A 16,078-nucleotide genomic window follows, 5' to 3' on the forward strand; every position below is an offset into this window, starting at 1 on the left:
ACGTCAGGCACAGATGTACACCCACATACTTGTGATATGTTCCACAAGTTCCCTGCAATAAAATCATGAAACTAGAGAGTTCTTTTTAAATAACCCTGCATATCTTAAATTTTAACTTTGCAAAACTTGTAATTATTGAATCTTATGCTTACATGTTTGTTTACAAGATGTGAAAAAGTAACTACAAGGTGTGCATTAATTATTTGTAAAATACTATTTCATCTGTTACTCTGGTTTATAAAATATTGGATAAATTGCACATAAATTTACAGAAGGTAAATGAAGGTGCAAAAATTATAAATAGACAGAATGTAAACAAAAAATAGATTTAAAATGTACACTGAGCATTTATTATAGATGCTATTCACAGATTATTTACAGTGACATAAAACAGTGTCAATATTTACATTAAAAAATATTACATATAAAAATAATACTCATAAGTGCAATAGTTTAGAAAATTGTATTGCATTTGATTGACAAAAACTCCACAAGAGAAAATTCCTCATTAACTTTTTTAAAATAATTTGTCACGGAAGCTTTACAAATTTTTAACAGCATTTTCTACCCATTTTTTTTCTATTTTTACTACTGCAGAAAATACTTACATAATGCACCCAAACATTAGAAGTCTTCCAGAAAGTTCTAAGCATCCACTCCGTCAGGGCATAGCTCTGGACAGCCCTTAACATCTCTACTCTGATAGATAGGTGGCTCATTCACAGATAGATCACAAAGTTGTGGATTTTGTATTATGTCTTGAATGTCTTTGTCGCAAAGCACCGGCAACTTCTCCTCTCCTCTTATGTCCCGGTCACATATCAATGGCTTCCTGGTTTTTTCATCAATTTCATCCCCTAGTAGACCCTGCTTTGCACAGAAATTTTTTGCGTTTTCAATGACTTCAGGCGGGAACTTCTCTGGGTTTGCTTGCATGTAACGATATGTATAGAGGTCAAGACCAGTGATGATAAATCGATGGTGATACACTTCAATGACGGCACCTATAAATGGAAAACCTTTTTAAGGAAACAGTCAAGTGGTCGTGTTCATTTAAACTTTATCACGGAAGCCTTGCATGCTAGTAAACCCTCTCCAATTGGGAACTTTTCGAACTTGCTGCATAGTACAAAAGAAAAAAAAATCGTAGTTTGAGAACTAATTGTTGTAGAGATATGAAAAATTGTAATTGGTTCATTCTTTCGGAACCTTTTAGGGGAAAGAAATTAGGAACACCTTTTTTGGTTTTACCGAAAACAGGTGCTTTTGAATTGAATTTCTTTTGCTACCAATAATTGATTATACAGGCGATTTGGCTTGGTTTTCAGGTAAAGAGATAGTTGACGAAGATAAAGTCAAATTTTGGAGCTCGTAGTAATTTAATATGGTCACCAGGTATGAAAATGTGTTACGGGGACAAAATTAGGGCTTCCTTACTTACATAGATTGTCACTTTCCTGCAAAGTAGTCTGCAAGTTCAAATTGTCAACAATGTTAGCGGAGGTGACACTCCCAATAATAAGTGTTAAAGGAAGAAGAAGACAACTGAAATTCTTCAATACAATTGGTATTCAGGATGATTGATTGATTTGGTGTTTTAAGTCCACTTTATGCACAGTAAAGCTAATCGGGACTGAACCTACAGTCTAAAGTAGAATCTGAACCACTATGTGCCTCCACCGGGTATCGAATCTGAGACCACTTGATTACAAGGCGACGACGCTACCACTGTGCCACTGTGCTATGTTCAGCATGTCCCTGTGGCCACCACAATAGACCAAAGTGAATGAAAAAATATAGTATGTAGCAGTGGTACATTCCTACCACCATGCAAAGTTTTACTGAAAATAAGTTGATATGTCTTGGGGGGGGGGGGGGGAGAATCAAAATAATAATTTATAAGAATGGCAGTGTTGTCAGCTTATAGAAACAATTTCCGGAATTTTGCTTTTAGCATTGGCCCTATGGACGGTGGATGGACCAAATTTGGAGGGAAGCATGACAAAAGACCATCCACTCCCAATTAAATAAAGAAAAAAAAAAGAAAAAACTAAAATTATGCAACATTTTTGAAAGTTGTAATTTTCTGGAAATTGCGAAAATTGGGCCTTTGCCCATGGAATCCTATCTGTCGCACGTTATTAAAGTGTTCTTTTGTTCTCATTATTATATGTAAAAGTGAAATATGAGGGTCGTTCTAAAAATAAGTTTCCGTATGTTGTAATATTTTTTATTTGGTAATATAAGGTATGCCCAAATGAAAGGAGACCTTTGCTGTAGCGGCGTTGTATCTAATCAAAGAAGGTAAATGTGTTTGATGATAGATGGTGCGGTGTTTGTCCAAGTTTGCAGGTGTAGCGAATGGCTTCGCCTGCTGTTTCCTCAGTTGGCGAGATTGTTTTGCGCAGATGTGTGCATTATAGATTCCTCCAGATCAGCGCAGAGAGCTGCTCCAGGATAATGCTAGGTCACATGTGGCCAAGAAGACCCTCGACCTGCTGAGAACATTTCAATCAGAAGTCCTCACACATCCTTCATACAACCCTGATATTTCCCCATGTGACTCCCATATCTTCGGCCCCTTAAAACAATCACTGAAAGGTCAACGGTTCACCTGTGACAAGGAAGTGCAGAACACCATGGAAAACTGGATTCGTAAGAAACCTAGGAGTTTCTACACTGAAGCCATCCACTCTCTTCCTACGTGCTGGAATCAGTGCATCAATATCAATGGCAATTATGTGTAGGTATCATGTTACACATTAACTGTAATTCACATATTATGTAATGCAAATATTCTGTAATATAATATTCTTTAGATATAACAGTAGTCTCCTTTTCATTTGGCATACCTTATATATACATGCAAATTCAGCATGTCTAGATAAGTACATACCTGTACTACTTTTCAACATAATCACCTTACACATGGAGGCATTTGTCCCAATGCTGCATAAGCTTATCGAAGCCCTGTGCAAAAAAGTCCAGGCTCAGACCTTGCAACACTCCTCCTGCTGTATGCGGTCCCAAGGAAAATGTTCAACATGTTGGCCACCTCATGAACCTAGATTCTTCTGTTCCCCCAGATCAGTTTATCCACTTTCGTGATGTTCTCCTCATTGGAGCCAGTTGAGGGACAACCAGATCGAACTTCATAAAAAATCAATACTCTGCCTTCGGTGAACATGTTGCACCACTTTCTGACCATCTACACAGATATTACAGTGTCACCGTACACAGCAACCAGCTTCATGTGGATATCGGTGGATGTCAAGCTATTTGCCCATTCGTACCAAATCACGGCACGCACTTCTTCCTGACACCAGCTGTCCAATACACGTGCACCTGCCATGCTGCCCTCCTCTCTAATGGCGAAAGCCCAGCATTTCATCATGTTCCGTCCAATTATTTTTGTAACAAATTTTATGGCACAGGGAAACTTACTTATTGAACGACCCTCGTATATCAGAAAAATGTAGTGATTGAGGAGTTATAGCCCATTTTATAAGATCTATCGCATATTACGCACAAGGAAAAAAAGGAGTTCTTTAAACTCTGCTTGTTTATAATAGTAAGAATGCATATATATATTTTTTTTTAATTCGAGTATGTCATACCCTCATACGGATACAAATGAACACAAAAGACAGAACTGAAATATCATTTGTAGTTTTCAAGAAATGGCAAGTTAATTTACTGCCATGCAGTGGTGGGATATACAGAGTGTCCGAAAAGTCACGCAACCCGGTGTTTACGACCGTATAACGGAATAGCGAAACGGAATGAGAAGAAACGCTTTCCGCCAAGAGAATGCCCTGTATATTGGGAAAATTTGGAGAGACAAACATATGTAAGAACATGCATGTTTTAATAACAAATAAGCAAAGTGTTGCCAAAGGCGGAATTTTTTTCTTTGCAAATCGTGTATATTGATGCACAGAACTCCCTGAGGTAAATTATTGCAACATTTCACAATACCAACGAACAATTTGGATGGCCATCTAATGAATTTGACAGAAAAAGAACTTTGACGAAGTTTCAAAAACATTGCAGAAGGGAATAAATGGGCTGTTCCAAAAATCTAAGTTTTCACAATACTACGAGGGACACTGGCAACACTGTTGGTGTCACGTGTCACTAACAGACGTGTTTCACCTCAGGCTATCACACTAAGGCACTTTTAACGACAAAGGAGAAAGTTGGTTATTCTCGAACATATGCAATAAATTACATACACCTTGCAACCCTGAAATGTGGCTATCCCTACAAATTAAAGCAAATGTTTGAAGTGTCCACCATTTTCTTGAATACATAAGTTGGTTCGCTTGATCATGTTCTCAGATACCTTCCTGAGGGTTGCAGCACCGATATTATTAATTTCCTGTGTAATGTTTCTTTTCAGCTCCTCCAATGTTCTGGGACCCGTTTGGTATACTTTCCCCTTTAAGTAACCCCACAGAAAAAAATCTCCAGATGTTAAATCGGGCGAGCGACTGGGCCATAAATCCTTGGATATTAGACGATCACCAAAAAATTCTCTCAGCATACGAAGAGATACATTAGATGTATGGCAAGTTGCTCCATCTTGTTGTAGCCAAACATCACGTTCGTCTTCTTCCAGGAGAGCAACGAATTGCATTATGAGATCCCCGTACACAGCAGTATCCACTGTTGTCTCAAAGAATAACGGTCCCACAATACGACGTCGCGATATTCCACACCATACACCGATTTTCGGAGAATGCAAGGGTAGTTCATGCAACTGATGTGGGTTTTCTGTCGACCAATGCCTGGAATTTTGGCTGTTGACATACCTATCCAATTGAAACCACATTTCAAGGTTGCAAGGTGTATGTAATTTATTGCATATGTTCTAGAATAACCAACTTTCTCCTTTGTCGTTAAAAGTGCCTTAGTGTGATAGCCTGAGGTGAAACACGTCTGTTAGTGACACGTGACAGCAACAGTGTTGCCAGTGTCCCTCGTAATATTGTGAAAACATCGATTTTTGGAACAGCCCATTTATTCCCTTCTGCAATGTTTTTGAAACTTCGTCAAAGTTCTTTTTCTATCAAATTCATTAAATGGGCATCCAAATTGTTCGTTGGTATTGTGAAATGTTGCAATAATTTACCTCAGTGAGTTCTGTGCATCAATATACACGATTTGCAAATATTTTTTTCCGCCTTTGGCAACACTTTGCTTATTTGTTATTAAAACATGCATGTTCTTACATATGTTTGTCTCTCTAAATTTTCCCAATACACATGGAATTATCTTGGCGGAAAGCGTTTCTTCTCATTCCGTTTCGCTATTCCGTTATACGGCCGTAAATACCGGGTTGCGTGACTTTTCGGACACTCTGTATATATATCCTCTGACTAATGGTTAATAGAATCTAATACCAATTATAAAGCCAGCAGCCAAATATAATATCATCAAAATTCTAGCAGAATTTATTAAGTTGATTTACAGAAAGGATGTAATCTTATAGTGTCTGATTCCTCAATAAATGGAGCATATCTGGTGCAGCTCCAGCCATCCTGATAGAAACCATGCAGAGACGAAAAGAGAATGTTGGGGGGGAGGGGAGGGAGAGGGGGAGGGAGGGAGAGGGAGAGAGGGAGGGGGGAGAGAGAGAGAGAGAGAGAGAGAGGGAGAGAGAGAGGAGAGATAGAAGAGTGACATTGACAACATCCATTATATAACAGATTCTTTTCGTTTAAAAAATTACTAACCATTGTTATAACTGTATCTTTAGTCAAAATGAAAATAAATGTCTGATGAAAGGAGCGTGTGTTCTCCTGAAACATCACAAAGAAAAACTGTTTTCTTATGCTTGTAATAACTGTAATCTACAGGAAAATAATTCTATAATGCAAGCAATGCGTACATACAAGAAAAAGCCTTTATGTTTAAATGCAATAATTAAAATACACATTCCATCCTGTTTTGTTTTAAAAATGCCTCGTCTATTGTAATATGCCTTTCATGTCGATTATGTGTATATCATCATCATCAGTATTCTAATATAAATGACATGTTTTTTTCTTTTGTAAAGTTAATGCATTTCATACATTTTAATGGGAACATAATCCAAAGTTAATGGACACCTGGTTTCCACTTAACTTTTCACGAAATTTAGCATATACCCTGGGAAAATTTTGGGACTACAGCACTGGACAAGTACATATAAAATAGAATGTCAGGTCACCTAATCCAGAAAAGTACAAAATATTACTGTTAATACTTTCTCGTCAAGGCACCATGTCAGGTGTCTGAAAACATCGCATCAACCTGAAGAAGGAGGTACTCGTAGTATAACCTTCAAAACGTTGTTTGACCAATCTCATGCTCACACACGTAAGTTACTGATTTTTAATCTTTTAACCTTTAGTTGATATTCGATTGTGAGCAATTCGCACATTATCAGTATATTACTGTCAGCTCTTGGCAAGCAAGGTACCGTCACTCTACAGAGCCATGGGCCTCGGGAGGGGGGGGGGGGGTTGAACGGGTCGGTGGACCCCCTTGGAAATTGACATCGTTCATTTAAAGATACAAGAAAGCCGAAAGTTTGTTACTCTTATTGTCAATAACAGAAATAAAGTTCATTTAGTTAGTATTCGAACAGAATAATCAAAGTAAAAATGCATTGGATCGAAAACATTGAGTGAAAAATACAGGAACAAGGTTATATTCTACCATTTCATCCAAAGAACAAATGGTTCCACAGTTTTCAAAATTCTAATAATTACAGTTGTAGGTAAGAGGTCACACAACAAACTTTATGAAAAAAAAAATCCCTCGAACATTTAAAGTCTTTTCTTGAATGAGATGTGCAAAAGTTAATATCAAAATGCATTTCAGGTACTAAATGTATAAAATGCACACGAAATAATAGAAAATAGTTGTGCTGGTATTCACTTGTTTCGTGGATTAAGTCTCCCCATTTATATAATAATAATAATAATAATAATAATAATAATAATTAGTATTATTATTATTTTGAATATTTTTTTTGTTAGTTTATATTTATTATTGTATAATAATATTTATAACTGTGGTAATAATACTTATTATTGTTCTACTTTTTCTACTATTCAACTTTTATCATTTGCCCGACCCCCCCCCTGCAAAAATTTCTGGCGACGTCCATGTACAGAGCTTATCTTTATAAATGAACAGGAAAATAAAGATGTAATATTATTTTCCCTTAAGGGACGGGAGCTTGAGTCCACCCCAACCCCTGCCACCAAAACCATTCCATGTCAAAGTATGTCAATTCTTAAAATTAAATGTAATGCTGTAACTTTATTCTATCTTGCGAGTGAACAATCTAAAATTTGCATTTGCATAAAAATTCAAGTATCATGCATAATTAAGTTAGAAGGTATTTTGCATATTGTTAATTTGTTTTAACATTTTGATTTGCTTTTGTGTTCTATTGTGTTCCACCTGTGATGACATAAAAAACAATGAATTTCTCCTTTCACTGATACATTTTCCACTCAACTCCCCTAGAATATTCCAAGGTCAATTGCCTTCTCTCTTTGTCTCAAATATTTTTCTTTTCATAATTTGAAAATTCACAGAAATTAAAATAAATGCATTATTAAGTAATGACACAAAATTGTTCACTTATAGCTGGGTCATTCCATACCATTTAGACTATTTTTCAATTTATTTGTCCCCTCATCATTTTTAAAAATGTTAATAATTTAACCACTTATTTCTACATTTTTCAAGTGTTCAAAACCAACATTGAATTTTTTCTTCAATCTTGCATTTGGATCTGGCAGCCATTTATAATGATCGGCGTGCAGTGATTTTAGCGATTTCAGACCTTTATGAATATCGCTGTAACTTGTGTTCTTAATTCCAAATTTTATGATTCAAAAACCATTTTCTTCAAAAATAAATGCTCTCTTCAATTTGCTTATTATCATTCGTGCTTCCAGATTAGTAGTTTCCATGTTATACTACAATAAATGCAATAATTTTATTTTCACGATTTGTCATTTTTGGGGCACAAAATATCCATGAAGGGGGCAAAACACTTTAACCATATTTCTTTCGTTGAATGTATGGTGTCGGGTAAGTCCGAAAATTGTTATCTTGACCCCCTTTTTTCCTATAAGCTCCCAAAAATTGAAAATTTTTTAAAAAATAAAAAAATTGATGCTCAGTATCCCCAAATGGGGAACGGAGGAAAAATCTGAAATTTGCACCACAGTGAGAACTCTTCAGGCTCAACATAATATTAAAATTTGGTGAAGGTGTTTTTCCGAATAAGAAAAATATTTAAGATTAAATGTACCCAAAAACAAACCCTTGACCATACTAAATAAAGCACGTGTGGAACTGGGAAATGAAGGATTTGCAAAACAAAAATAGCTATAAATACATTTCAAACACACTTATTACAAATATGTATTAAATATGAAACTATGCATTATATGTAGATACAGGGTGAGTCAAAAGTTGTGAACCACCCGAACATCTTTAAAATGCTTGTAGTGAAAAAGTTCAAAATCATTATCATTAGGTATTAAATTATTTTTTGTGTCTTTTGATTATGTAACCACATGCCTCCTCCTTGAAAGGAATCATTTTGAACTCAAGGGTACAATTTTACATCAACATCAACCAAGTATTCCTTCCCTCTTGTGAAAAATCCCACTTGAAAATTCCCTCAGAGGCTATTTTTGTTTTTAACTCAGAATTGTTCCAACAGATGGTTCTGCATTCCCTGCCTGAGCAATGATTGTGTAGAAATTTGCGCAGCATAGCAACAATGCTTTTCATACTCGAACACAATGCATTTCATCGTTGAGTACAATGCATCTACTCTTCGAAGCGTGCATATTCATTCTCTTTATTCGAAGTGAATCTGGTGGAAGCATGATGAAATTTGCAACTGCCATTAATACGTACTCGATATTATGATAGTTATTCTTGTGTGCAGTGTACCTTAACGACTTGGATATTTGGCAATGATAAGTAATACCGTACATTTAATGTGAATAATGGAATTAAGTAACAATGCCGATGGTTACTGGTACAGCTGATATTTTCTCGGCATTGCGAAAAGGTTGAACATACATTATATCCATGTTAGGTTACGTCACCTCAAACCAGGAAGTTGAACAAGGAAATACGCCAAACCATGAGGTTGTTTTGACTTCCCAGTTGTAACATGATTTTGAAGCGGTGTGTCAACCACCAATTTTACATAATGGATTTTATGAAGGTATGTAAACGTGTTCTATTTACGTGAACTAATAATGTTTATTCTGCAACCAGTGAATTGAGAATTGTGTTGTGAAAACTTGTGCCACGTTGATTTATTCATTACTACGATACGCAAAAAGATAATAACTTAAACATAATTTGTCTTACATTGGTGCTGCATGATTATCGTTCTAAACTTATCTGAAATTAACTATTTTTACCGAAACAACGATGTTTTGTAACTTTACCAAAATCGTCAATTTACTTGAAGGCTAGTGACGTAATATATTTTGAAGAGAAGTAACATGATTACGCGATGCAAGTTTTCGAGGTTAATATTCCCCCATTTCCAAAACTAAACCAAGTTTGCATAAAAATGATCAATTTTCGTTGCTGTGCAAATCCTTTGAGCATCTAAATTCACTGCACTAATGGCAGATATTAGTTTATGATTACGTGAATGTTTATGAAATTTTAGTGCAAGAGTTTTTAATCAATTTTAGAAAGCAGTTCTTGATTGCATTTGTTAATGCACAATTTGCAGTGCATATTTTCATGTACAAATATATTTATGGTGTTTTATCTGACAATGATTACATAAAAGAAGGTCAATGCACATGTTAAACCAAGAATGAGCAATTGCACAAACCATGTTTATTATAATGGAAAGATGAATGTAATTATTGATGCTCATGATTTCAACTTGTGATTTAACTATTAATAAATCGCTTGGTTCACCTTACATAAAATATTTACTTTCAGTATTGCTAGATTACAGTAGTTTGGTCATAGTTACTTAATGGTGGATTTATTGGGTTTACATGAGTGTAGTGTATTTTTCATGTCTCACGTGGTTGTTTATGGGAAAACTAATGCTATTTCTTTTTTTTTTTTAGCTAATAATCCCATGACAAGTACAAATGTAATTGTGGTTCCTCGTCGGAAACATTTATCACGGGGTTTTATCCTCTGTAATTGCGGTAGCCCAGTACTAGCTTTCAGTCTTCTTACAAGTACGCCGAGGAATGGCGTTACATGTGTCATCTCTTGTTAGTATTCATTATTAATACAAAAATTGTATTTTATAAACTTTTGATTCATTGAATGTAATTGCTACAATTAACATTACAATAAAATGCAAATAAAAATAAAATGTGTGCGTTCATTTAATTTTCCCTTCCTTAAATGGTCAAAATCAGTGATGAAACACTAGAAATAAATATGTATGATGCAAATTCCGGGCTTTAAACTTTGAGTTAATTTTTGGGGGTCCGCAAGGGTGAGTGATTTCTGAAGGGGGTCTGTGGTCTAGTAAAGTTCAAGAACCGCTGCTCTAAGGTACAACTACAATTCAATCATGAAGTACCTGAAAAAAGAAAACGGGAATTTACCCTGCTAACCAACCCCACTCCTCTGCAGTGAAATCATCAATGTGTCACTGCTTCTTTCATAAATCAATACAGCATTCTTAAACTGAATAATGAAACAAAACTGCAAGAGATATGAACAAAAGTAAAAAGCTGCACATACCAACATAAAAATCTACTGGCGTGTAGAATGCTGGATTATCCGGATCTGATCCAGGTCTTGGAACAAGTGTTGGTCTCAGAAACTTTCCTCCTTTGAACCCTGAATTCTTTCTTCTGGTTTCGAGCACACTAAGTGTATCATCAGCTAGTGAATACTTGACAATGAAATCACGAGTTTCATCCTCAGGATGAACCCACTTTAGTTTGGCAGTGTAGCGTAAGTACTAAAACAAAATAAGCATAATGTACAATATAATATCAAAACTACATGTGATTAATGACAATGTTTGACAAAATAGTTAAACGTAAGCACAAAAAATTATCAGTGTGTGCGGCTTAAAAGTATAATAAAAGAAAAATTCATAACATGTAATATTTAACCAATAGCACAATAAGCCGCACGTAGTTTTTCTGGACCGTGATTTTCCTGGATGCTGGATTGGGAGTATCGCTTTGCCAATAGATCCCTGGACATTACTCTGCTTGATTATTTATTTATTTATTTATATATATTTTTTTTGTGGGGTTTTGTAGTCTCGAGTATACCAAACAAATTCGTGACCTTCCCGATCCACAATGTCATATTTGTGCTGCAATCTGGAATGCGACTCCAGTAATGCTGAACAACACATGGGCAGAGCTTGAATAAAGGTTGTACATCTGCCATGCAACTAATGGTGAACACATCAAAGTGTATTAGGTATGCAAAAAAACTTTTTGAGTTATTCTATAGGTATAAGAAATCTGTACGGAAATATCTTAATAAACTTACAAGTTATTAATTTTTATTTTATTATACTTTTAAGTTGGACACACTGTATGCATATTTTTTTTAACATGTTAAGTTTATAAATTTAAGTTTTCGGTTTCTCTATTTCATACAAACATAAACAACACATGTGTTCAATGTGAATACGTGTAGCATTAAAAATGAAGTGGCAATAACGTGTGTGGCCTGGCAGTATCATGCAACAGCAGTCAATGGCCAAGTCAGGAATTGTTTTCTCTTGCTCAAACCTTCTGGAAAAATATGCTGCACTGCAAAAGTATTGAAATGGAATTAGAGGAGTGGAACAAAGACATTATGCCATTTGCTATTCCTCGTGTTGCTTGCTACCAATACTATGTTTCGACACAAAGACTTAAAACTAGCTCAGCCGTCTTGAGCAAAGTCATTTCTACAGTCTGGATTACCAACCACGGAAGTTAGATGTTACATAGATGATATTCAATTATACAATGATACATATCAATCAATGTTACAAATAATAGGAAAAGTATTCAAAGCCTTGCATAAAAACAATTTTGATCTCTCGGTGAAAAAGTGTAAACTTAATTACACTGAAGCAGTGATGTGCCCAGGATTTTAGAAAGGGAGGGGTTATGTGTACTTTTTAGTAGTCAGCCCTCATTTTTCCATATTTTCTTGCCTTTGACTTTTTTTTATGTAGAATTACAGGGCCAAAAGGGGTGGTGAAAGTTATGACTTCACCAACTCCCATCACCCTTGGACATGCCACTGCACCAAAGTGATTATTCTTGAGCACCTAGTTAGCACATCTGGTTTCCAAATTGTAGACCACATCCTAAAGACCATCATAAATTAACTCACTCCAAAATCCAAATGAGAGGTTCGGTAATGAATTGGCATATGCAATTTTATTTGCCAACAAGCGCCAGATTTTATGATGGTAGATGCACTGGTGAAACTCGCTAGGAAAAATATGAAATTTGCATAAATGAAGAAAATATCAATGTCTCTTCCGAAGTGAAATGAGAAATTGCCAGTGTTATTGGAACCTCATAACCCTGCCTTAAGAGGGATAAAGAGAGTTTCATTGGTGCTAGCACTCGTGGCTACAAGCTTTATCCTAAGTGTCTAGTTGATGACCTGTCTAGGAATCGTACGGAACCTTCAACACAACTGGAAGATGTTTCTGTTTCAAGAATAATTTGACAACAGAATGATAATTACTTTGGAGAAACTTTCAAAATACTCAAGAATGATCCTTTTGTTGACCCAAGATATGAAAAGGCTTCATATACAGGGTAGCATGCATTGTATCTACCAATTTGAGTTGGCAACCCTGCCAGAATGCACGTTTGCATGTGTGGCATACCTACATCCGTGGGGACTTGGGATTCAGGCAATTAGTATACCATGGAGCATTGGCCGGTCCAGACGTGGATTGCGGTGGTGAAAGCCTTCATCCAAACAGGCACCTGGCACTGCGATGGAATAATGAAGATCGCCATGCACCTGTTCCAGACAGACACAACATTCTGAGGTGGTTTAGACAGTGGAGGGCCAAGGGTAATGTTGTGAACCATCAGTCGACATGAAATATGCACTATTCCACAGGACGCCTTGAACAATGCATCCAAGCAGAAGGAGAACGTTTAGAGGACATTATTCTCTGTACTGATGTCTGTATTGTCCATATTGATCACTGTATTAAATGCCCATGTGTATATTTTTATTTCATAACCATGCAAAGTTACTACAACCACTCACCGTCTTACTGTTGTCATTTGAAATTGGTAGATACAAGATGCGCCACCCTGTATATTTGAAATTGGAGATGAAAGCATGTTTTGCCAGCCATACAAAATGATTGCTTTACATTTCATTGGACTTGAGAAAATATGCAGTGGAACACCTTCACATCTCAGAACTTGCAGTCTCTCATCAAGGAAACACAAAACATGTGATTTAGGTGTCATTATTGTTGGATTTATGTGGGTAAAAATATTTTCTCTATGGTAAAGAAATGTTCTATTTGTCAGATGACATAGCAATTACCTGGAAAGCCTTTACACACTCTACAAACTTAGGAAGTACATCAAGTACCCTACTCTTACTTGTACCTAGATTCTACTGGACCATTTACTAGTTCTGCTTGTAAGAGTCATACCGGTAAATATGTCCAGGACTGCAAGAGAAATTAATGACTACTCCATTACCAATGCTAGATAGTGGTGCAGTAGCAGATGTTATGTGTGTATGTCAGTTGTTGCACCCTGGCTGATGTTAGAGGACATAGTTACAGTGCTGAGGAACGACTAATGATGCATGTGTGGGTGCACAAACAACAACACACGGGGCACAATGTACTGTAACCTAATGTATGTATATCTAGGGGTAATAAATAAATGCCATATATATCGGGGTAATATGTACTATGTAATACAATTTAGGGGTATGGAGACTTCTCTGACACCCTGTATATATAAGAAAGTAAAGTGCTCCCCTGTGCTTAGCACCACACCATGAAGGCATATAGGGGGTGTGGGGGTAACGCCCACACTTTCTTGATCCGGTCGTAAGTGGGGGTGATGTGATCAGTATCATGCCCCTGACCACCTTTACCCCCCAGGTACCCATGTCATTCGATGCTGGATGGGCACCAGGGTCAGTTCCGTTAGAAAAGTTCCTGGATTTGAACCGGCCAGGGATCGAACTCGGTACCTTTAGCATGGTAGTCAGATGAGCCACCAACTGAGCCACCGTGGCTTATTATATATGGTTTATATAATACATTGTTACTTCAAGAGTGGTTACTGGAATTCCCCCTACTGGCAATTTCTCAAATAAAACACTGCACAACACATTTAGGAATGCAAAGGTGTTTTCAAAAACCTATAAATTCAGGGGCACTTTCTTAGAGGACTTCAACAACAACTCATATCGGATTGGTTACAAAGATGACAAAGTGAAATGTGACACCTTTATAATCCTTAAGTCTTGCATACCATCCACATATAAAATGGATGAACAACCCTCGGGAGGTATTGACAATAGGAACTCCAAGGAAGATAATGTAGTGGTTGTCCAGAATGATGCAAATATGAACAAAGATGTTCATCATACTGTCATTGGCCAGAAAGTTTTTGTGTAACTGAGAGAATGTAAGGTTCAAGGAAGATGGAGGGATAATATTGAGATGGACCTAAAGGAAATCTGTAAGAATTGAAAAGATTGAGTTGATCTTGCCCAGGATAGGGACAGATGTAAGGCTTGTGTTGCTGCAGCCATAAACCTTCGGGTTTAACAAGACTTAGTTAGTTAGGTGGATATAATTGTAAAACATTTATACTGTATGCATTCCACTCTTATGCATGATTTGAAGAATGTGTGCATCCTCCCTTTAAAATAAATTCACCCAATGCTTTCATAGTTGTCACTCTTTAGGTGTGATTTTTTAACAAACTATTATATGTACACACTGCAATAGACATGTTGAGAATTATTTGAAAAGTAACCTCCTTTTTGGATGAAATCAATGTGGACATATTTAAATCAGAACTCATACAATATTGGTTAAACAGTAAAATACCTTTTGATCATTGACAATGTACTTCACAACATCCTTCTTGGGTGGCTTAGGTTGCACTCTTAAACAGTTCTGCAATGTGTCTTCAGGTGCCCCTGGAGGAAAATGTGGTGGGAGAGGCTATAAAAGAGAAAACACTCAACAGAATTGATTTTTCTTAAAATAATAATTTTATTTACAAAACAAATACAAGCATACAAATATATATATAAAGTAGGGCTAAGCCAATACTACTTTGAACCAATACCAATACAGATGCCGATACTCTCACCGATGCCAATGTATAATTCCAGATTAAAAATAACAAATGCTAGTTACAGAGTCGCACTACTGATTGATTGAGTTGCTGTTTTAAGTCCACTTTATGCACAGTAAGGCTAATCGGGACTGGACCTACAGTTTAAAGTGGGATCTGAACCAATATGTACCTCCACCAGGTATCGAACCTGGGATACCACTGTGCCCTTAGAGTTGTAAAAACTCATTACATTCCTTTAATGACATTAAATAATTTTTAAACTAGATACAGAGGATGAAAAGAAAAAAGTTTTTGAAATGTTGCAAGACTTTTTAAAGTGTTACAGTTACACCAAAAATCGATGATTGTGTGTCTTCCTCAGTTTCATGTAAACACTATTCATTCTAGTCATTTGGGTTGAGAGGAGGAGAAAAGCGACAGTTATTAAAATAAAGACCTGGCTGGCTATTGCTATGCCCTGCTCTCTCTTATTCTCTGTCAGTTGCAATAAAAACGTCTTTGATCTCATCAATCATCTGCTTCTCAGGAGGGTGTGGGTTTGTGCAGCTTTGCTTGGAAAATCTATATGCAGAACTTCTTGTGATAGCCTTTCAACCTGTCACTAGGAAAGGTGAATGAACCTCTGAAAAGCGACTCACGAACAATGGTATTGGCTCAACCCTATTACAAAGGTAAACTGAAACAGCAACTAAATAAAGGAACACTGACATTGTCAACAGAAG

The 16,078-nt window shown here is 36.4% G+C and overlaps 1 protein-coding gene across 1 annotated transcript in view; it reads right to left on the minus strand.

Annotated features, from left to right (window-relative positions):
• Window positions 1-327: 327 nt before the first annotated feature.
• Window positions 328-16,078, minus strand: part of LOC145994363 (EF-hand domain-containing protein 1-like) — a 65,446-nt gene continuing 49,695 nt past the window's right edge. The window contains exons 9-11 of the mRNA XM_083130479.1: window positions 15,101-15,217; window positions 10,765-10,987; window positions 328-1,004 (exon numbers count right to left, since the gene is read on the minus strand). Of these exons, the coding sequence (XP_082986605.1) occupies window positions 646-1,004; window positions 10,765-10,987; window positions 15,101-15,217 (699 nt within the window). The 3' untranslated portion in view covers window positions 328-645. The remainder of the gene's footprint in view (window positions 1,005-10,764; window positions 10,988-15,100; window positions 15,218-16,078) is intronic.

This window comes from Lepisma saccharinum, chromosome 10 (assembly GCF_977018435.1).
Source record: "Lepisma saccharinum chromosome 10, izLepSacc3.1, whole genome shotgun sequence".
In the NCBI taxonomy this organism is placed as follows: domain Eukaryota; kingdom Metazoa; phylum Arthropoda; class Insecta; order Zygentoma; family Lepismatidae; genus Lepisma; species Lepisma saccharinum.